We start from the raw sequence: 22,995 nt of genomic DNA on the forward strand, positions 1-22,995 counted from the left end.
AGAATTTAGTCCTCGCTCCCCTCATGGGCCAGCCCTTTGTGCTTCTTCAGCCTTATCTGCCACAGCAAGATGGAAGGGTAGAGTCCTTGCATTGTCCCCTGATGCTTGCACTTTTAAACCATAACTTTTTTGAGGTGCTTTCTGCTGTTTCCAATTCTGCTTTTAACTGCACTTCCAGTTACAAAGAAAATGTTCTGTTCGTAGATTCCAAGAATTGTTTGGGTTGGGAGGGACCTGAAAGATCATCCAGTTCCAACCACCCTTGGCCATGGGCAGGGACACCTTCCACCAGCCCAGCTTGCTCAAGGCCTCATCCAACCTGGCCCTGAACACCTCCAGGGAGGGGGCATCCACAGCCTCCCTGAGCAACCTGTGCCAGTATCTCCCCACCCTCACTGAAAAGAATTTCTTCCTAATCTCCAGTCTAAATCTCCCCTCTTCCACCTCCAATCCATTGCCCTTCTTCCTATCACTACAAGCCCTTGTAAAATGTCCCTCCCCAGCTTTCCTGTAACCCACTTCAGGTACTGGAAGGCTGCTCTAAGGTCTCCCTGGAGAAGTTCTTGTGTCTGTATTTACAGTTTTATCTCTGGCTTCAGCCCTTTTCTGAAAGGAGCTTATTTAAATGGAGTCTGCATGTAGGATGCTGTCAAATGTGCAAACATATGGACAGTGCATCCCAGAAGAGCTGTAAAAACATCAGTGTGAAGCAGTGTGTGCTGGAGGTTTAAACAAAACCCCTCATCTCTTGTACTTCTGTCTCTCATCTTCAACAGGCAGTGTGCTCATAATGTGGCTGCAGGAAGCTTAAGGCTGAGGCTGGGCAAAGCTTTCAGTTTGTGTGTGTGCAGGATGGCTGCCTGGGTTGAGCAGGTCTGGCCTGCATCAGGAATGGTGTGGCCAGCAGGAGCAGGGAGGTCATTGTGCCCTGTGCTCAGCACTGGTTACGCCACACCTTGAGTCCTGTGTCCAGCTCTGGGCCCCTCAGGTTAAGAAGGACATTGAGAGACTTGAAGGTGTCCAGAGAAGGGCAACAAAGCTGGGGAGAGGTCTGGAGCACAGCCCTGTGAGGAGAGGCTGAGGGAGCTGGGGTTGCTTAGCCTGGAGAAGAGGAGGCTCAGGGGAGACCTTCTTGCTCTCTCCAACTCCCTGAAGGGAGGTTGGAGCCAGGAGGAGGTTGGTCTCTTCTCCCAGACAGCCACCAACAGAACAAGAGGACACAGTCTCAAGCTGCACCAGGGGAAGTTTAGGCTGGAGGTGAGGAGAAAGTTCTTCACTGAGAGAGTTGTTCATCATTGGAACATGCTGCCCAGGGAGGTGGTGGAGTCCCCATCCCTGGAGGTGTTCAAGAGGGGATTGGATGTGGCACTTGGTGCCATGGTTTAGTCATGAGGTCTGTGGTGACAGGTCGGAGTCGATGATCTTTGAGGTCTCTTCCAACCTTGGTGATACTGTGATACTGTGAAAGTCTTTAAGACCACTCCTGTGGCAGGGGAAAAGGAAACTCCCTGGTTAAATCATACCCTCTCAAAGGAGCAAAGAGGATGCTGCAAGCAATAGATCTCATCACTATCAGTTGGCTTTTCATGAGCCTTCAGTGACATCCTGAGAGCTTCTGCTTAATTATCTGATTTATATGATCTTTATTGCTCTCTGGTGTTTCTTGCCTGCTTCTGCATGTTTTGAAAGCAGAGCAGGATTATGGACCAGGCAACCTGTGACAGAACAAGAGGACACAGTCTCATGCTGCGCCAGTGGAGGTTTAGGCTGGATGTTAGGAAGAAGTTCTTCCCTGAAAGAGAGATTGGCCATTGGAATGTGCTGCCCAGGGAGGTGGTGGAGTCACCATCCCTGGAGGTGTTTTCAAACAGCCTGGTTGAAGCACTTGGTGCCATGGTTTAGTTGGTTAGATGGTGTTGGGTGATAGGTTGGACTTGGTGATTAAGCAGTTCTTTTCCAACCAGCTTAATTCTGTACTCTGTACATTTTGTTGCCCTGCAGTGTTAGCCTCACAGATAGCAAAGGGTTACCAGCAGGGCTGTGCAGAAAGTCAGGGATGGAAGTGTCCTGTGAAGTGTTAGGTTATTGAGCAAACTCAGCATGAATTGGTTGCATCTAAAGGGAGGAGGTCAGTGGCTTGATGTCCAGATGGAGATGGTTGACAAGTGGTGTCCCTCAAGGCTCTGTACTGGGACCAGAGCTGTCCAATATCTTCATCAATGATATTGACAGAGAGATGGAGGCACCCTCAGCAAGTTTGCTGAGGATTCCAAGCTGAGTGGTGGGGCTGATAAGTCTGAAGGATGGGAGGGGTGCCATCCAGAGGGACCTGGACAGGCTGGAGAGGTGGGCTGAGGAGAAGGAACTTATTACAAGGGCTTGTAGTGATAGCACAAGGGGCAGTGGATTTAAACTGGAGATTTAGACTGGAGTTAGGAAACAGTTCTTCCCAGTGAGACACTGGCACAGGTTGCTCAGGGAGGCTGTGGATGCTCCTTCCCTGGAGGTGTTCCAGGCCAGGCTGGACGAGGCTTTGAGCAAGCTGGGCTGGTGGGAGGTGTCCCTGCCCATGGCAGAGGGGCTGGAACTGGATGATCTTTAAGGTCCCTTCCAACCCAAACCATTCTTTTACTCTGTGATAAGCAGGGACATCCCCAACTAGATCAGGTTGCTTGAAGCCCCATGAAGGCTGCCCCTTAAAGATGTGCAGCAAAGGGTCAGGAGCAAGGAGCCATGGAGGTGTTCAGGTTCTTTTTCCACTGTTCACCCTGGAAAACAGCAAATGTTGATTGTTTTGCCACAAGTGGCTTGGAATTTGAATGAATTTGTTGCTGCATTTCTTTCTTGTGGAAGCTGCAGGAACCAGGGGGTTCTTCCTCTTTTCTCTGCCTCCTTCCTTCGCTTTTAATCCCCCCCAAGTCTTATACAAATTCTTGTTCATCTACTTTAGTGCTTTTATTACTCCTGATGTACTTATTGCTGGGTAGCACACATAACCCTTAGGCATACATTAACTTGTCTTCAGCCTTCCCTGGTTTCCTTTTCTGCCAGTTCTGCTGCTGCTTTAAATATTTATTTAATCTCTCCCCTGCTCTGTCAGCCTCCACTGTCATATCTGGAGACATCCCCACTTGGGTTGTTGTTCTGCCTTTCCCCTTGATGTTAAGCCCAGTATCTTGTGCATGCACCTTGTAGTCTTTCCTTTGTATCAGTTAGACTAAGAGCAGAATTGTGGTGTTCAGCTTCCCCACCTGTCTCACCAGCGTTCCTTCTGAGCTCATCTGCATCCACACAGGGCTGCATGGATTTGTTACTCTTTTGTCAGGGCTGCTTTGGGAAGGTTTATTCCTAAACAGAAGTTCCTAGCAGTTAAACTTGAGAAGCAAGGGGGTGGGGGGAGGGGAAAATCTCTATTCATTTTATTTGCTAGTGCTCTGTGTAGTGAAACTCCTGCAGGAGTGGCCTGTGCTATGAGAAGAGTCCAGAGAAGGGCAACAAAGCTGGGGAAGGGTCCGGACAACAGGGCTGGGGAGGAGGACCTGAGGGTGTTTAGCCTGGAGGAGGCTGAGGGGAGACCTCATTGCTCTCTACAGCTCCCTGAAAGGAGGTTGCAATGAGGAGGGCTCTTCTCCCTAGTAAAAAGTGGCAGGAGGAGAGGAAATGAAGAAAACTCTACCTTGAAAAGCCTCTCAAACCTGGAACATGTGAGGCCTTGAGCAACCTGGTCCAGTGGGAGGTGTCTCTGCCTGTGGCAAGGGGTTGGACTGGATGATCTTTCTAATCTCCAGCCTGAATCTCCCCTCTTCAAGCTCAAATCCACTTCTCAACCTATCACAACAACCCCTTGTAAAAACTACCAGGGGAAAAACTCATGTTTTCAAGTCACAGACCTGACTATGGCAGTTTGTGTCCTATTTCTATTCTATTCTATTCTATTCTATTCTATTCTATTCTATTCTATTCTATTCTATTCTATTCTATTCTATTCTATTCTATTCTATTCTATTCTATCCTATCCTATCCTATCCTATCCTATCCTATCCTATTCTGGGACACCAATGTTGGTAAAACCGGTCCCTAGAAGACTGGAGAGGAGGAAGAAGAAATTCTTTCCAGTGAGGGTGGTGAGACTCTGGCACAGGTTGCCCAGGGAGGCTGTGCATGTCCCCTCCCTGGATGTGTTCCAGGCCAGGTTGGAAGATTCCTTGAGCAAGCTGGGCTGGTGGGAGGTGTCCCTGCCCATGGCAGAGAGGTTGGAACTGGATGATCTTAAAGGTCCCTACCAACCCAACCCACTGTATGATCCTCAGCAGAGCATGGATTTCCCTTTCTTCAGTTGTGTTTAAGGGACTTCCCTTTGCCTTGTTTGGGAAAACTCTTGCATTGGAGGTCTGGCAGTGCCAGCACCCACATTCCATGGCCTTGTCAGTGAGTTTCAATCAGCCTTGCAGTATTGCTTTACAAAAGCCAAGTCTCAGCCTCTCATAGCTGAAGTACACAATACACACAATTAGCCAGGTTGGAAAAGACCTTCAAGATCATCAAGTTCAACCTATCACCCCACACCATCTAATCAACTAAACCATGGCTCCAAGTGCCTCACCCAGGCTCTTTTTATATACTTCCAGTGATGGGGTTGAACATCCAGCCAGTACAATCCAGCTGTGGACACCACAGGTGGCAAAGAATCACAGAATGCCAGGCTGGAAGGGACTCCAAAGATCATCTGATCCAACCTTTCCAGATGATAGTGGAGTTGAAATGAGCTGGCCCAGCACCCTGGCAAGCTGAGTCTTAAACTGCCCAGTGTAGGGGAATCCATCACTTCCCTTGGGAGATGATTCCAATCTCTGACTGCTCTCATGGGGAAAGTTTCCTTTAGAGTCCAATGGGAATCTCCCCAGTAGTACCTTGTCCCCATCACCCCTTGTCTTATCCTTGTAAGAAGGGAGTCTCCATCCTGCTGGTAGCCACCCTTTATGGACTGGTCCATGCCAACAAGGTCTCCTCTAAGCCTTCTCTCTTCAAGGCTGAGAGCAGGACAGAAATGATGCCTGACAGCAGGATCTGCTCTTCTGCCTGCTCTGCCTCTTCCTGTGAGTTTGTCCATCCAGAATCTAACAAACCCTGGACAAACAAACCTCCAAACTTTCTGTCTTCCTATGCAACTTGAAACGGTAAGACTGGCTCTTCAAATGCCAGCAAAACCTCTTTGGTGCAGCAGTAAAAAGAGCTTTTGCCTCTTTCCTGAAATGTAGAGGATGGGAGGCTGTGGTAGTTTTAGGCTCTGCTTTTAAAAGTCTGTTACAAATTTTGGACAGAAAAGGAGTGAAAAGGAAAACCAGGGCTAGCTCTAGAAAGGATTCCATTGGAGAAACACCTGCTGTAAGACTGCCTGTAGCAACACAAGCTTTCCTCTTCTCAGCTCTTCTCTGCTGGCTTTGCTTGGGAGAGATTAACCTGCTTCTGCTTGACCTTGGCTGCATTGTTTTGGGATGAGCCTAACAGCTCCTTTCTCTCTGCTCCCTTCTCCCTTTTGTGCTGCCCAGGGAGGTGGTGGAGTCCCCATCCCTGGAGGTATTCAGAAAAGGATTGGATGTGGCACTTGGAGCCATGGTTTAGTAATGATGAGGTGTTGGGTGACAGGTCGGACTTGATGATCTCTGAGGTCTTTTCCAACCTTATTGATTCTATGACAGGGGGTGGAGGGGCAGAGGGACAGCTTCCCTGGGCTCTGACCAGGGGGCTTCTCCTGTTGTTTGTTAATTGTAGATATCTGTAAATATTGTAAATCATAGAATCAACCAGGTTGGAAAAGACCTCAGAGATCATCAAGTCCAACCTATTACCTAATCCCTAACACCTCCTGACAGCTAAACCATGGCTCCAAGTGCCACATCCAATCCCTTTTTTAGTACCTCCAGTGATGGTGACTCCACCACCTCCCTGGGCAGCACATTCCAATGGCTAACAACTCTCTCTGGGAAGAATTTCTTCCTACCATCCAGCCTAAACCTCCCCTGGCACAGCTTGAGACTGTGTCCACTTGTTCTGGTGCTGCTTGTCTGGGAGAAGAGACCAACCCCCACCTGGCTACAACCTCCCTTCAGGGAGTTGGAGAGAGCAAGAAGGTCTCCCCTGAGCCTCCTCTTCTCCAGGCTAAGCAACCCCAGCTCCCTCAGCCTCTCCTCACAGGGCTGTGCTCCAGACCCCTCCCCAGCCTTGTTGCCCTTCTCTGGACACCTTCAAGTCTCTCAATGTCCTTCTTAAACTGAGGAGCCCAGAACTGGACACAGGACTCAAGGTGTGGCCTATCCGGTGCTGAGCACAGGGCACAGTGACCTCCCTGCTCCTGCTGGCCACACTATCCTAATACAGGCCAGGATGCCATTGGCCTTCTTGGCCCCCTGGGACATTTTGTACACATTCATTGCATTCCATTGGAGATTGTAGTTTTGCCTGTAAATCCAGCTTTTCATTTGCTTCCAACTGGGTTAGTCTGGCAAAGTTAATGTTGGGGGGGCGGGGAGGAGGGGAGGGGATTTCAACCCACCACAGAGGTAAGTGAGATGGAATTTCTGTGAGCAGGAACAGGAATCTTTTCCAGAGCTGAGGCCTGAGTGTGGAATGAGAGAGGTCAGTTGGCAGAGCTTTCATGTTGTGTGATTACAGCCATGCTGCAAATGCCATTTCACTAGGAGGGAGGACTTTCAAGCCTACCTTCCTGCCTGATTTGTGCTGCAGGTCAGATTAACTGAAATGGTTATTGTGTCACCTGAGAGACTCCTGCTTGCTGCAGGACCAGACTTTAAACCCTATTTTTATTATTAAAAAGGCCAGCAGCAACAAAGACCATTTTACCAGGCCTGAGACATTCTCATAGCAATTTGCTCTTTATACACAGGTTTTTAGGACTCTTTGTGCTGCCATTCTTAGCCCTGTGTTAAAACTCAGAAAGAAGAGAGAAGGGGCATGAGATTGAACACATGCAAGCTCTGGGTTCTGCACATTGGCCACAGCAACCCCATGCAGTGCTACAGGCTGGGGTCAGAGTGTGTGGAGAGCAGCCAGGCAGAGAGGGACCTGGGGGTGCTGGTCGATGGTAGGCTGAACATGAGCCTGCAGTGTGCCCAGGGGGGCAGCCAGGAAGGCCAAGGGCATCCTGGCCTGCATCAGGAACAGTGTGGCCAGCAGGAGCAGGGAGGTCATTCTGCCCTGTGCTCAGCACTGCTGAGGCCACACCTTGAGTCCTGTGTCCAGTTTGTGCCCTCAGTTTAGGAAGGATGTTGAGATGCTGTAAGGTGTCCAGAGAAGGGCAACAAAGTTGGTGAGGGGCTTGGAACCCAGAAGAAGAGGAGGAAGAAATTCTTTCCAGTGAGGGTGGTGAGACACTGGCACAGGTTGCCCAAGGAGGCTGTGGATGTCCCCTCCCTGGAGGTGTTGAAGGGCCAGGTTGGATGAAGCCTTGAGACCTTGGAATGGAACTGGATGATCTTTGAGGTCCTATCCATAAGGTCTCTTCCAACCTGGTCTGGTCTATTCTATTCTATTCTATTCCATTCCATTCCATTCCATTCCATTCCATTCCATTCCATTCCATTCCATTCCATTCCATCCTATCCTACCCAACCCCTTCTCTGACTCCACGAAGGGAATCTCGAAGGGAAGCAATCCTAGATGCAGCTTCTCTCTGTCCTGTTTTGACACTGCTTGGACTGCTTCTTTTCCTCCAGTGATCTTTCTGCCCTGACTTGTGTGCTACAAAACTGTCTGCTGGAGAAAGCTCCAAGTCAACACAGTTGCCTCCTGCTCCTCCTCGCTCTTGTTTAGGAAAAGCCAGCAGCAGTTAGCCAGTATCCTCGGGTATCCCTTCATGTTATCTGCATCTCTTCTCCTTATCCTGTGCTTTCAAGTGCTCCCACAATGTTTGGACATTTAATCTCACACTTCTTCATGGAACAAAACTTGATGAAAAGATGATTTTTACTGGCTTCAGCAGGGTGATTTGGATGCCTGCCCGTGGCGCTTAATGGGGATCTGTTGAGTCCATTATGGAGTCTTGAGTGTTTAAATTCATTTGTCTTAATTATGTTCTTGGAAAAGTCCCCAAGATGTCTAGAATGCAGCCAGGCTCTGATTCCTCTTTTCTCCCCCCTCCCCTCCTTCTCTTTTTTCCCTTTTGCTCTGAAACACTGGTGAGATTCTGCCTGCTTTGAAAAAAGGCTGTGAGTGGTTTACGAGGTGGAAAATGGCTCGGGGAGAGCAGATGATGGCAGTGACAAGGGCTTCTAGCATTGTCTGGAGCACTACGTGGTCAAAGCTGATCAGTGGTGTTTCTAGAGAGCACATCTGGTTCATGCCATCCACCAAGTGGCACCCCAGCCTTCCTCTTGGTGGCTTTAAGTGCAGTTCCGGGCCCCTCAGTTCAGGAAAGATGTTGAAATGCTGGAAGGTGTCCAGAGAAGGGCAAGAAAGCTGGGGAGGGGTCTGGAGCACAGCCCTGTGAGGAGAGGCTGAGGGAGCTGGGGTTGCTTAGCCTGGAGAAGAGGAGGCTCAGGGGAGACCTTCTTGCTCTCTCTAACTCCCTGCAGGGAGGTTGTAGCCAGGTGGGAGTTGGTCTCTTCTGCCAGGCAAGCAGCACCAGAACAAGAGGACACAGTCTCAAGCTGTGCCAGGGGAGGTTTAGGCTGGATGTTAGGAAGAAGTTCTTCATAGAACGAGTGATTGGCCATTGGGATGTGCTGCCCAGGGAGGTGGTGGAGTCACCATCACTGGAGCTGTTTAAGAAGAGCCTGAATGAGGCACTTGGTGTCATGGTTTGGATGATAGGTTGGACTTCATGATCTTGAAGGTCTTTTCCAACCTGGTTAATTCTATTCTATTCTATTCTATTCTATTCTATTCTATTCTATTCTATTCTATTCTATTCTATTCCTATTTCTATTGATGGGGTGCTTGGTGCCATGGGTTAGTTGTTTAGGTGGGTTGGATTGGTTGATAGGTTGGACGCGATGATCTTGAAGGTCTCTTCCAACCTGGTCTGGTCTATTCCTATTCCTATTCCTATTCCTATTCCTATTCCTATTCCTATTCCTATTCCTATTCCTATTCCTATTCCTATTCCTATTCCATTCTTTCTGCCCTCCAACAGCAGTGCTCATCCTGTGGGGCACCTGTGTTAGCAGCAGGCCTTGGCAGCTTGAGTTGCCAGGGGTAGCTGGTGATGGTGGCCAGGTGCTACCCAGTCCTTAGCCAGAGCTGCATTCCAGCACTCCACCAAGAGGCACTCAACCCATCCTCTCCTCTCCATTCTTTGCTGATGCCAACCCAAAGCCCTCTCCCTATTTAATTCATAGCTCTGTCTCTTGTCAGCTTCTGGGCTGAGGAACCAGCAGCAAAGCTCCAGCTAAGACTACATTGAGGCTACAATGTGGTCTCCATAAAAAGGGTGAGCTACACCATGCTACCTCCAGGGCCATCAGGGCTCAAGGCTCTAAACATGACTGACTATGGGAACTGAAAGACAGGAAACCATGCTGTGAAATGATTTGTTTCCCAGGGACCCCAGAAACTGCTGGCTGAAGCTGCCCCAAAGAGAACCAAGACCTTCAGGACACTGTTGCATAATTAATGGAAATGTTTTCTTTCTCAATTAGATGCAACAAATGGAGTTAGCACAGATGCAGCAAAAAGAAGCCAACCTCACAGCTTTGGCAGCCATTGGACCAAGGAAGAAAAGACCATTGGATTCATCAAGTGGTGAATCTGGGCTGGAGGTAAGGAGGTGATTTAGATGTGGCTGGATCTTCACGTTGACTTCTTTTTATCCTTACCTGCCAGAAGTGAGCACTCTGGGTAAGAACATCAGGGCAAGCATTAGGGACTTGAAAGGAGAGTTTCTGGTGCACTTGCTGGGGATGTTTCATGGTGTGCTTTAGGAGGAGCTGTGGATAAGAGCAACATGTGTGAAGGACTGTCTGAAATGAGGGCTCAGAGAAACTGCCATCTGCAGGGGAGAGTAAGCATGGAATCATCATCCAACCCCCTGCCATGGGCAGGGACATCTCCCACCAGCCCAGGTTGCTCAAGGCCTCATCTGACCTGGCCTCGAACACCTCCAGGGATGAGGCTTCCAACAACCTCCCTGGGCAACCTGTGCCAGTCTCCCACCACCCTCATGGGGAACAACTTCTTCCCAACATCCAATCTCAATCTACCCATTTCCAGTTTTGTTCCATTCCCCCCAGTCCTATCACTCCCTGACACCCTCAAAAGTCTCTCCCCAGATTTCTTGGAGCCCCCTGCAGATACTGAAGGCCACAATTAGGTCTCCTTGGAGCCTTCTCCTCTCCAGACTGAACAGCCCCAACTCCCTCAGTCTGTCCTCATAGCAGAGCAGCTCCAGCCCTCTGCTCATTCTTGTGGCCCTTCTCTGGACACCTTCCAGCCCCTCCAGATCCTTCCTGGCACAGAGGCTCCAGAACTGGACCCAGAGCTCCAGCTGTGGTCTCAGCAGAGCTGAGCAGAGGGGGAGAATCCCCTCCCTGGCCCTGCTGGCTCTGCTCCTCCTGCTGCAGCCCAGGCTCTGCTTGGCTCTCTGGGCTGCAAGTGCTCACTGCTGGCTCCTGTTGAGCTTCTCCTCCACCAGCACCCCCAAGGCCTTTTCTTCAGGGCTGCTCCCAAGCCAGTCCCTGCCCAGCCTATATCAGTGCTTGGAATTGCCCTGACCCAGATGGCTTTTGAAATGTCTCTTGCTTTGGCTGTGGACTTTTCTCCATGCACAGTGCATGGTGCCTCCTCAAATATGCTGTGAATTCACCTTGGCAGGGTGCACAACCCCTCCCCAAGAAAGAAGGAACTAAAGCAAGTTAGCCCATGCAAGAAGGCAGATCACCTTTCCTGCCTCGTGCTGCAGTTTGAAAGTGCCTAGAAAGCTCTTTCAGCAAATCCTGGCCTGGACAAATCTCTTCATGCTCTGGAGATTAAGTGTTTCTAGGACTTGGGAAGCTTATGGGGCTGCAGCAGTTCCTTCCAAGGAGACAATCTGCAGACAGGAGAAATGTGTTGGGAGCTGCCATTCAAGTGGTGCTGCCAGCTTTGCCTCTCTCTCTCATGAAGCCTCAAGGTCTCTGAGGTGGACAGCTGGTTGGCTTGGGAGCACAGTGGACAGAAGCCTAGAAAGTAACTCTTCTGTGGAAGAAGTGTTAGGGAAGTTTTCCCAGCTGACAGACCTTAATTCCTTTTCATTCTTGTAGCCCAGGAAGCTGAAATAGCTGCTGGGAGTGCCAATGCCCTGGCACTTCTGCATGCTGCAGTCTGGAAGGACCTTGTGCAGCACTCAGTTATTTGCAGTGCAGCTTTGGGGCAGTAGTGGCATCTGTCCTGTAGGTTTTGGTCAGGGTGGCTGGAGAGCAGCCAGGCAGAAAAGGACCTGGGGGGACTGGTTGACAGCAGCTGAACATGAGCCAGCAGTGTGCCCAGGTGGCCAAGAAGGACAATGGCATCCTGGCCTGCATCAGGAACAGTGTGGCCAGCAGGAGCAGGGAAGTCATTGTGCTCTGTGCTCAGCACTGCTGAGGCCACACCTGGAGTCCTGTGTCCAGTTCTGGGCCCCTCAGTTTAGGAAAGATGTTGAGTTGCTGGAAGGTGTCCAGAGAAGGGCAAGAAAGCTGGGGAGGGGTCTGGAGCACAGCCCTGTGAGGAGAGGCTGAGGGAGCTGGGGTTGCTTAGCCTGGAGGAGACTCAGGGGAGACCTTCTTGCTCTCTCCAACTCCCTGAAGGGAGGTTGTAGCCAGGTGGGGGTTGGTCTCTTCTCCCAGGCAAGCAGCATCAGAACAAGAGGACATAGTCTCAAGCTGTGCCAGGGGTGGGTTAGTCTGGGTGTTAGGAAGAAATTCTTCCCAGAAAGAGGTTGGCCATTGGGATGTGCTGCTCAGGGAGGTGGTGGAGTCACCATCCCTGGAGGTGTTTAGGAAGAGCCTGGATGAGGCACTTGGTGCCATGGTTTAGTTGATCAGATGGTGTTGGGTGATAGGTTGGACTCCATGATCTCTGAGGTATTTTTCAACCTGGTTAATTCTGTATTCTGTATTATTTTCTTCAGCTGGACTGTGAGCAGAGACCTCTGCAGGGAGGTGAGGCAGGCTTGTTTCTCTGGGTTCTTTGTTGTGGGGTTTGGGCTTTTTGCCTTTTGACACAGTTTGCTTCTTGTGTGCTCCCTGTTCACCACAAGCCAAGCAACCTGTCCCTCACCAAGGTGCAGGAAGCAGCATTCCCAGCTTCTTGAGCAGCTGCTTTTCACTTCTTTGAAGCTTTCAGAGGCACTTTCACACGAAGCTGAAGGTGCAGTTGTTTTATTCTTGGGTTTTTTTTTTTACAAGGCCACTGGAAAAACTTGAATGAAACCCCCAATGAGTCTGGCACAAGGAGAGTTCTCTTTCTCCTCTTCTCCTCTTCCCCCCCCAGCTTCTCTCTAGTGACTATTCCTGTTCTTCATGGTGGTTTTCTGGTAATTGTTGCCAGATTTGTTTCTGAAGGTTTAACAAATCTACCTCTTAGGTCCTTTTCAGCTTTCTCATCACAGTATCACAGTATAAGTAAGGTTGGAAGAGACCTCGAGGATCATCAAGTCCAACCTGTCACCAGAGACCTCATGACTAGACCATGGCACCAAGTGCCACATCCAATCCCCTCTTGAACACCTCCAGTGATGGTGATTCCACCACCTCCCTGGGCAGCACATCCCAATGGCCAATCTCTCTTTCTGGGAAGAATTTCTTCCTAACCTCCATCCTAAACCTCCCTTGGCACAGCTTGGGACTGTGTCCTCTTGTTCTGGTGCTGCTTGCCTGGGAGTAGAGACTGTCATTCTCAGTTCTGGGCCCTTCACTCCAAGAAGGACATTAAGTGGATGGAGTGGCTCCAGAGAAGGGCAACAAAGCTAGGGAAGGGTCTGGAGAACAGAGCTGGGGAGGAGCAGCTGAGGGTATTGGGGCTGTTTAGTCTGGAGAAGAGGAGGCTGAGGGGAGACCTCATTGCTCTCTACAGCTCCCTGAAAGGAGGTTGGAGCCAGGTGGGGTTTGGTCTCTTCTCCCTGGTATCAGGTGAAAGAATAAGAGAAAAGGACCTCAAGTTACTCCAGGGGAGGGTTAGGTTGGAGTTCAGGAAAAATGTCTTTGCTGCAAGAATGGTCAGGGACTGGAACAGGCTGCCCAGGGAGTCCCCAATCCTGGAGGTGCTCAAGAAATGTGTGGCCCTGCCACTGTGGGACATGGTTTAATGGTCACAGTGGTGTTGGGTTGATGGAGGCTTTTCCCAAGCAAAACAATTCTATGATTCTTTGGCTTTTTCAATGTGCCTAAAGCTGAGCAGAAGCCTTTGACCATGTTTTGTTGTCACAGGTTTACAGCTGTGCTTTAACATGTTGCTTTCCTTGGTTGCTTTACTCCACTGAGCTCTAAAGGGCAGTAGAATCATAGAATCAATAAGGTTGGAAAAGACCTCAGAGAGTAGGTGACAGCAGTCCTCCCAGTGACACTCCTTTTGTCTCACACTGTCCAACCTGGTTGCCTTCTATGAGCAGGTGACAACATCAATAGCTGAGGGGAGAGCAGCTGATGTTGTTTACCTGGAGCTGAGCAAAGCCTTCAACACTGTCCCACACCACATCCTGGTCTCCAAGCTGGTGACACATGGGTGTGATGAGTGACCACTAGATGGGTAAAGTACTGGCTTGATGGCCAAAGAGTGGCTGTCCATGGCTCCATGTCCCAGGGGAGGCCAGGGACAAGCAGAGTCCCTCAGGGATCAGCCCTGGCACCAGGCTTGTTCAACATCTTTGTGGGTGCCATGGACAGTGGCACTGAGTGCACCCTCAGCAGGGTTGCTGCTGACACCAAGCTGTGTGGTGCAGCAGACAGCTGGAGGGAAAGGGATCCATCCAGAGGGACCTGGACAGGCTGCAGAGCTGGGCACAAGCCAACCTCAGGAGCTTCAACAAGAGCAAGGGCAGGGTCCTGCAGCTGGGTGGAGGCAATCCCAGGCACAAATCCAGGCTGGGCAGGGACTGGCTGGAAAGCAGCCCTGAGGAGAGAGCCTTGGGGGTGCTGGGGGAGGAGAAGCTCACCAGGAGCTCTCAGTGTGCACTTGCAGCCCAGAAAGCCAACCAGATCCTGGGCTGCAGCAGGAGAAGTGTGGCCAGCAGGGCAAGGGAGGTGATTCTCCCCCTCTGCTCAGCCCTGGTGAGACCCCACCTGGAGTCCTGCCTCCAGTTCTGGAGCCCCTATGACAAGAGGGATCTGGAGGTGCTGGAAGGTGTCCAGAGAAGGGCCAGGAGGATGAGCAGAGGGCTGGAGCACCTCTCCTGTGAGGACAGACTGAAGGAGTTGGGGCTGTTCAGGCTGGAGAAGAGAAGGCTCCCAGGTGACCTCATTGTGGCCTTCCAGGATCTGAAGGGGGCTACAAGAAGGCTGGGGAGGGACTGCTCAGGATCTCAGGCAGTGATAGGACTAGGGGGAATGGAATGAAGCTGGAGGTGGGGAGATTGAGGCTGGATGTGAGGAGGAAGTTCTTCCCCATGAGAGTGGTGAAGCCCTGGAATGGGTTGTCCAGGGAGGTGGTTGAGGCCCTGTCCCTGGAGGTGTTTAAGGCCAGGCTGGATGAGGCTCTGGCCAGGCTGATCTAGTGTGGGGTGTCCCTGCCCATGGCAGGGGGGGTGGAACTAGCTGATCCTTGTGGTCCCTTCCAACCCTGACTGATACTATGATACTATGACATGCAATCCTGCATTCCAGTGCCTGGTCCTTAGGCTTCATGCTACCAGAAAGCAGCTCCCTGCAGACCCTGTCTGAAGCTATGCAGGATGGCAAACTCGAGAGGGATGCTCAGACTTGGACTTTTGAGCCTCCCAATCCATCTGAGGCAGGATTTACAAGGCTTAAGCCTTCTCATGGAGAATAAAGAATGGTTTTGACAAACACTCTCTAGTTCAAGGAGCAGAACATTTGTAATGCATTCATGATAACATGGCAAAACATCCTGAGCAGTAAACAACATTCCATTCTTCAGAGATGAAAGGAGGCCTTTGAAACTGAAAGCAAGTACAAGATGGCCTGAGGCTGCTGTGCATTTTGGGCATCTTTAAAATCATCTTTTTGGGCAACCTGTCTGAGAATAATTTAAGCAGGCAGGGTGTGCTTTCTCATTTCAGATGGCAAACACAGACAGCTTTGCTCTCAAGTAGTCTTAAATGTCAGAGCTTCCTGACTATGCCGTGGCGAGGAGGGAGAGCTGTGCAGAATACTCCTGTGGCCATTTATTTCTGTGGGTTTTTGGAAGCTTAATATCTGGGTAGACAGGTGTGATGGAAGGAGTTGCTCCTGAATATGCATCATCCTCTCCCAGCATGAACTGAACTCCCTGGTGCTAGCTGCAGCTGGCTTTTGAACTAAGACTTCAACTTTGCAGGGTGTTTGTGTCTCCTCCGTCCGTCTCAGAGCAAAGCTGGCTCTGTTCAGCTCCTTGTTATCATTGCCTCTTGCAGTAATTAAAGGAGAGGAATTGTCTCAAGCTGTTGTGGAGGTAAACTGAAGCCCCAAAGGTGTTTGGGGAGGCAGGGATGAAATAATCAGTTGCAGCCTGTGTTTAAAAAGCGAAGCTCTGTCAGGAGTTCTGTTGCATATTTGCTTTGCTTTATTTAGTCAGTACCAAAGTGTAATGGGTGCTGGAGGAGTGCAGCTCAGCAGGCTGGCTTGGTATGGATCTGCTGCCTTTTGTTACAGCAATAGCAAGTGTTAAGGGCTAAGAAAACATCCCAGGCTTCCTTTCTCCACAAATGAGTATCTGCTTCACCCTGGGCGTATCCTGGGCTGCATCAAAAGCAGTGTAACCTGCATGACAAGGGAGAGGATTCTGCCCTCTGCTCTCCTCTGCTCTGCTGAGACCCCACCTCCAGCACTGCATCCAGTTCTGCTGCCCCCACCACGAGAAGGACCTGGAGCTGCTGGGGCAGGTCCAGAGGAGGCCACAAAGGTGATCAGAGGGCTGAAGAACCTCCGCTATGGGGATAGGCGATGAGAGAGTTGGGGCTGTTCAGCCTGGAGAAGAGGAGGCTCTGGGGAGAGCTTAGAGCAGCCTTCCAGTACCTGCAGGGGCTCCAGGAGAGCTGGGGAGGGACTTTGGACAAGGGCTTGGAGTGACAGGACAAAGGGCAATAGATTGAAGTTTGAGGAGGGCAGATTTAGACTGGAGATTAGGAAGAAATTCTTTGGAGTGAGGGTGGTGAGAGGCTGCCCAGGGAGGCTGTGGATGTCCCCTCCCTGGAGATGTTCAGGGCCAGGTTGCATGAGGCCTTGAGCAACCAGGGCTGGTGGAAGGTGGGTTAGAACTAGATCTTTTAAGGTCCCTTCCAACCCAACCCATTCCATGAAGGGAGGAGGAGACTTGATGGGGTACTTGGTGCCATGGGTTAGCTGTTTGGGTGGGTTGGATTGGTTGATGGGTTGGACACGATGATCTTGAAGGTCTCTTCCAACCTGGTTTGGTTTATTCTAATAAAGGTTTATTCTATTCTAATGAATCAATGAACTGGGATGGTTCTTTGGCCCTAGGTATCTGCACCCTCTGTACTCTGCCACCTTTGCTCCTCTTCTAGAAAGGCTTTGTCCTGGGACAGTTGGATGCCTGGTTCCTGCACGTTCCTCCTGTCTTGTTCTCTGTCTGCTACTGTCAATCATTTGGAACCTAAAAGCAGTATAAGAGGAGTGAAGTATATCTTGCCATGATTATTGCTTGAAGAGGCTGTAGAGGCAAATCCATGAAGGCCATGGATTGGGGAAAAGTGAAAATGATGTTCTAGGGCTTAATTAAATAACAACAACCACCAACCAAACAAATAGTGAGGAAAAAGCCCATCAGTATCAATCCTTTTCCCCTTCTGACTGGAAACACTGGGATGGGTTTGCACTTTTTCTTCTCTGCAACTTCACATTTGAATGGTATTGTTCAGAAAGAGTAATTGGAGGCAGCCCTGGCAGGGGAATCCCTCTGGTGTGAATATCTGTTAATTGGAGCCACTTTTATTCCAGAGGTGGTAATGTCTTCATCTCTCTCCTTCTGGGCCCTCTGGACACTTGGATATGATGAGTGAGAGGCCTTTGGATTGCATTCCTAAGTGGGTTTTGGTTTGTGTATTTGTTATCCACTTCTTTCTGCCTTTTTGGGGGCCATGCCATGAGCAGTGCTGCAGCAGTGCAGGCTGGGAGGGGATCTGCTGGACAGCAGCCCTGTGGAGAGGGACCTGGGGGTCCTGGTGGATAACAAGTTCTGCATGGGACAGCAATGTGCCCTGCTGGCCAAGAAGGCCAGTGGGGTCCTGGGGTGTATTAAGAAGAGTGTGTCCAGCAGAGCCAGGGAGTTTCTCCTCCCCCTCTGCTCTGCCCTGGGGAGACCTCATCTTGAGTACTGTGTTCAGTTCTGGGCTCCCCAGTTCAGGAGGGACAGGGATCTGCTGGAGAGAGTCCAGCAGAGGGCTGTGAGGAAGATGAGGGGACTGAGCACTGCCTGGTGAGGAGAGGCTGAGGGACCTGGGGCTTTTTAGTCTGGAAAAGAGAAGGCTGAGAGGGGATTTAATAAATGTTTATCAATATCTGAGGGCTGGGGGTCAGGAGGGAGGGGACAGGGACAGGCTCTGCTCACTTGCTCCCTGGGATAGGACAAGGAGCAATGGATGTAAGCTGCAGCACAGGAGGTTCCAGCTCAACATGAGGAGGAACTTCTTGACTGTGAGGGTCACAGAGCACTGGAGCAGGCTGCCCAGAGAGGTTGTGGAGTCTCCTTCTCTGGAGACTTTTAAGCCCCATCTGGATGCATTCCTGTGTGACCTGTGCTGGATTGTATGGTCCTGCTCTGGCAGGGCGCTTGGACTTGATGATCTCTTTGGGTCCCTTCCAACCCCTGACATCCTGTGAGCTGTGAACAGTAATGAGTGAAAGGGTGGGAAGAGTGAAAACTTAACTCATCCTGAAAGGGGAGAACACTGCTAAAGCAAGTGGGGGAAGAGTCAGCTGGAAGCCCCAGGTCTGTCCCCATTCTGTGTTCTGTTTCATAGCTTTTCCTGGTTGGTAACATGCCCCAGAATGCTTCCAATGCTGAGAAACACTCAGGGATTATTTGGGATTAAGTTCTGCTGCTTTTCTGATGACAAAGCTGTTTTGCAAATAGCTCTCTCACTGTTTGACAGCCCTTGCAGGTATTTAAAAGTTTCTTCCTGTGAGGAAGCAGGCTGTGCCTCTGAGTCCTTAAGCTTCCTTTCCTTGTATCCAAAGGTCCTCCAGGTCCCAGGTCATCTTTGGCCTTGGGCTGAAAGCAGTGTTACACATAAGGGAGGAAACAAGTCTAGATGTGGTTTGGAAAACAGCAGTAAGAGACTGGTGGGGCCCAGAGATGGATAAGGAGCATTAGGGATAATCACAGAATCAGCCAGGTTGGAAGAGACCTCCAGGATCATCCAGTCCAACCTATCACCCAGCCCTATCCAATCAACCAGACCATGGCACCAAGTGCCTCATCCAGGCTTTCCTTGAAGATCTCCAGGGACAGTGACTCCACCACCTCCCTGGGCAGCACAACCCAAAGGCCAGTCTCTCTTTCTGGGAAGAACTTTCTCCTCACACCCAGCCTAAACTTCCCCTGGCTTGAGACTGCGTCCTCTAGTTCTGGTGCTGCTTGCCTGGGAGAACAGACTGGCCCCCACCTGGCTACAACCTCCTTTCAGGCAGTTGTAGAGAGCAAGAAGGTCTCCCTCAGACCAGAGGAAGTTGAGGCTGGAGGTGAGGAGAAAGTTCAGTATTCAGTATCACTAAGGTTGGAAGAGACCTCAAAGATCATCGAGTTCTTCCCAGAAAGAGCAATTGGCCATTGGGATGTGCTGCCCAGGGAGGTGGTGGAGTCACCATCCCTGGAGGTGTTCAAGAGGGGATTGGATGTGGCACTTGGAGCCATGGTTTAGTTAGTCCTGAGGTGTTGGGTGACAGGTTGGACTTGATGATCTCTGAGGCCTTTTCCAGCCTGGTTGGTTCTATGATCATCAGGGTCCCTTCCCACCTAGATTCTCTTTTTTCCCCTCACAGAAACAGTCAAAAATCTCCTCAGCCGCCATTCACACGCTTCAGCAGTACACTCCACTGGCCCCTGCCTTGCCTCCTGTGCTCTGGAGATGAACTTAATTCTCCTGGGTGAAAGATATCTGCAATTTAAATGACTGATTGCACCCTGGCTTTAGGCTGAACGTATCGGGAAGGCACCGACGCTGCTGACATGTGAAGGGGTCAAGAGATTTATAATTTACTTGACAATGCAGTGCTTAAAATGATGTGGCAAAGAGCCAGGAAATCTCAGCTTAATAATTGTCTATTAACTAAGATGACATATTTGTCTAGTGCTCATTACCTCCAGGTACAGATGAAGCAGCTGATGTGGCCACACGGAGTGCCATGCGTAGTTGGAGCTGGGGCACAGGAGGGAATGAACTGACATCACATTCCCAGGCATTTGTTTCAGGATGTAAAACATGTTGCCTACAGTTGAAAGGACTTGTAGGAATGTTGCAATGAAATCTGAGGGGGGTTGAGGGGGGGGTGGGGATGGGGAAATGAGTAGTTGAACAGTGTTCTCTGTTAGAGAATCCTGGCGGCTTCCTGAGGCCTCTTTGTATGCTGAAAGCATGAGGGGCACTGGCTTGGAGCTGGAATAGGGGAGATTGAGGCTGGAGGTTAGGAGGAGATTCTTTAGAGTGAAGGTGGTGAGACACTGGAACAGGTTGCCCAGGGGGTTTGTGGATGCCCCCTCCCTAGAGGTGTTCAAGGCCAGGCTGGATGAGGCCTCGAGCATCCGGGGCTGGTGGGAGCTGTCCCTGTCCATGGCAGGGGGGTTGCACCTGGATGATCTTTAAGGTCCTTTCCTTTATTTAGAATAATCTTTATTTAGAATAAACCAAACCAGGTTGGAAGAGACCTTCAAGATCATCGTGTCCAACCCATCAACCAATCCAACCCACCCAAACAGCTAACCCATGGCACCAAGCACCCCATCAAGTCTCCTTCTGAACACCTCCAATGACGGCGACTCCACCACTTCCCTGGGCAGCCCATTCCAATGGGCAATCTCTCTCTGTGTATAGAACTTCTTCCTAACATCCAACCTGAACCTCCCCTGGTGCAGCCTGAGACTGTGTCCTCTTGTTCTGGTGCTGGCTGCCTGGGAGAAGAGACCAACCTCCTCCTGTCTACAACCTCCCTTAAGGTAGTTGTAGAGAGTGATAAGGTCACCCCTGAGTCTCCTCTCCAGGCTGAGCAACCCCAGCTCCCTCAGCCTCTCCTCACAGGGCTGTGCTCCAGACCCCTCCCCAGCTTTGTTGCCCTTCTCTGGACTCATTCCAGCAAGTCAACCTCCTTCCTAAACTGAGAGGCCCAGAACTGGACACAGTACTCGAGGTGTGGCCTAACCAGTGCAGTGCACAGGGGCAGAATGACCTCCCTGCTCCTGCTGGCCACACTGTTCTTGATGCAGGCCAGGATGCCATTGGCCCTCCTGGCTGCCTGGGCACACTGCAGGCTCATGTTCAGCCTGCCATCGACCAGCACCCCCAGGTCCCTCTCTGCCTGGCTGCTCTCAGCCACTCTGACCCCAGCCTGTAGCTCTGCATGGGGTTGTTGTGGCCAATGTGCAGAACCTGGCACTTGGATGTGTTCAATCTCCTGCCCTTGGCCTCTGCCCATCTGTCCAGCCTGTCGAGGTCCCTCTGCAGAGCCTCTCTACCCTCCAGCAGATCAACTCCTGCCCCCAGCTTGGTGTCATCAGCAAATTTACTGATGATGGACTCAATGCCCTCATCCAGATCATAACCCAAACCCAAACCACTCTGTGATGATGAATAGACATGTGTGCTTTCATGTCCACGAGCTGGAAATAGAGATCTTGGCTTGATCTACCCTAATGTTCTATAAGAGTTTAGAGAAATACTCCCCCCAACCCCAACCCCCTAAACACAACCAGTCCCGTTAAAAAATCATCACAGAATAGGTTGGGTTGGAAGGGACCTTCAAGATCATCTAGTTCCAACCTGCTGCCATGGGCAGGGACACCTCCCACCAGCCCAGCTTGCTCAAGGCCTCATCCAGCCTGGCCTTGAACACCTCCAGGGAGGAGCATCCACAGCCTCCCTGGGCAACCTGTGCCAGTGTCTCACCACCCTCACTGGAAAGAATTTCTTCCTCATCTCCAGTCTAAATCTCCCCTCTTCTACCTTCAATCCACTGCATTGCCCCTCATCCTGTCACTATAGACCCCTGTAAACAACCCTTCCCCAGTTCTCCTGTAGTCCCCTTCAGGTACTGGGAGGCTGCTCTAAGCTCTCCCTGGGGCTTTCTCCTCTCCAGGCTGAACAGCCCCCACTCCCTCAGCCTGTCCCCACACATTCATAACCATTGAGTGCTGAGGGCTTTCAGTGCTGTGACTGTGGCAGTGTTTCTGTCAGACTGAGGCTTGTTAGACTCAGCATCAGCATCACCAAAGTGATTCCAACTTCTTTCTCTTTGCTAAAAGTACCTCAGTCAGGTACCTTTCCGTACCAACAAAGCTGTCACAGTTCTGGCAGAGTCTCTTCTTCCCCTCTGCTGCTGTGGGAGTCCAAGGGAAGCATTTGAGCACTGCACAAAGTGCTAATGCCTTTTCACCTCATTTTCCTCCTGTGAGACAAGGATGGATGTGTTCAGTGGGAAGCTGATGTGCTGGATACCACCCACCTCAGGGTGGCTGCAGGTGACAGAGCTGGAGGGGGGTTGAAGAACCTGGATGCTTTTGCCTCTGTTCACTGAGTGCTCTTAGCACCTTTCACAATGTCTCTGCTGCTCACAGTGTCATTTTGCAGGGCAGATGTCTCTGGATACTGTCCTGTGCCTTCCCTTCCTTCTGCTGGTGGGATTTGTATGGTGTGGAGCAGAGCTGCAATGGCAGTTTGATCTCTTGGGATCTTGGTTCTGGGACAGGGACATGTTTGTGCCACACCAAGAATTGAAAGGAGAACTGCTGCTTGACATTTACCATGAGACAGAGCACCTTGCTCCCTCAGAGTCCCTACTTCTCATGAGTTTGAAGCTGTGATTGTGGTTGGTGTGAAGCCATTGAATGTGAGAAGGGAGCTCCACCAGGAACAGCTCACTGAGCCTGACCCAGACTTGGTGGGAAGGAAAGTATCTGCTGACCCCTCTGAGCTTTGTATCAGGGCCTGTGGAATAGCTCTAAGCAGCTTTGATATCCTTATCAGTCCCTATGATCCAGACTTGTGGATCACATGCTCCAGATACCTTGGGGGCTAGGAGTAAAGGGGTGGGGGTGGTAGCTCAGGTAAGGGAAGGGCCTGGTAGTGAGCTGTAGCTCTGGGTCTACTTCACTCCTGTCTTTCCAGCCTGGTATTTAATTCTCAGTGCAGCCACTGGAGAGAGCTCTGGAGATCTTAAAAGAGCTTCCAGGAGGAACCTCTCCACAAAACAAGCTGCACACCAGGTGTGGGACTACAGCAGGAGCACCTCATTGTCTGCTGCTGCTGCCCAGGTCAGTGAGAGCAACTGATCCCCATCAGGTGCTCAAGAAAGGATCCAGCCTGCAAGGATCAGGAAAGGGTGACAGCAGACTGGCAAAGCTGCTGGTTGGATTTGGCTCTGAGGGCTGGCTGAAAGCAGGACTGCAGCTCTTGTGGCCTCCTGGGGCTGGCTTTAAGCCAGCTGGTGGCCTTGGTGCTGTGAAGGGTCATGCAGCACCTTGCTGGCTTACCAACAGGGTCTGTCAGCTCCTGATCCCCAGGCTCACTGCTGGTTACCCCTTCAGGGCTGCATGTCTGTGTGGCATTTGCCTTTGAGAGGGAAAGTGTGGTGCCTGGGGTTCAGTGAAGGGCAGGAACTGCAGGGCATGGCTGACACCAAGAGATGATGAAAAAAGGGA

General features: G+C 50.8%; 1 protein-coding gene across 1 annotated transcript in view; it reads left to right on the forward strand.

Annotated features, from left to right (window-relative positions):
• TAF4B (TATA-box binding protein associated factor 4b) overlaps positions 1 to 22,995 on the forward strand; it is a 97,092-nt gene that overhangs the window by 64,625 nt on the left and 9,472 nt on the right. Inside the window, exon 15 of the mRNA XM_068158739.1 lies at positions 9,657 to 9,776. Within this exon, the coding sequence (XP_068014840.1) occupies positions 9,657 to 9,776 (120 nt within the window). The remainder of the gene's footprint in view (positions 1 to 9,656; positions 9,777 to 22,995) is intronic.

The sequence above is a fragment of the Melanerpes formicivorus genome, unplaced genomic scaffold, assembly GCF_026170545.1.
Source record: "Melanerpes formicivorus ecotype bairdi unplaced genomic scaffold, bMelFor1.0.p_v2 SCAF_42, whole genome shotgun sequence".
Classification (NCBI taxonomy): Eukaryota; Metazoa; Chordata; class Aves; order Piciformes; family Picidae; genus Melanerpes; species Melanerpes formicivorus.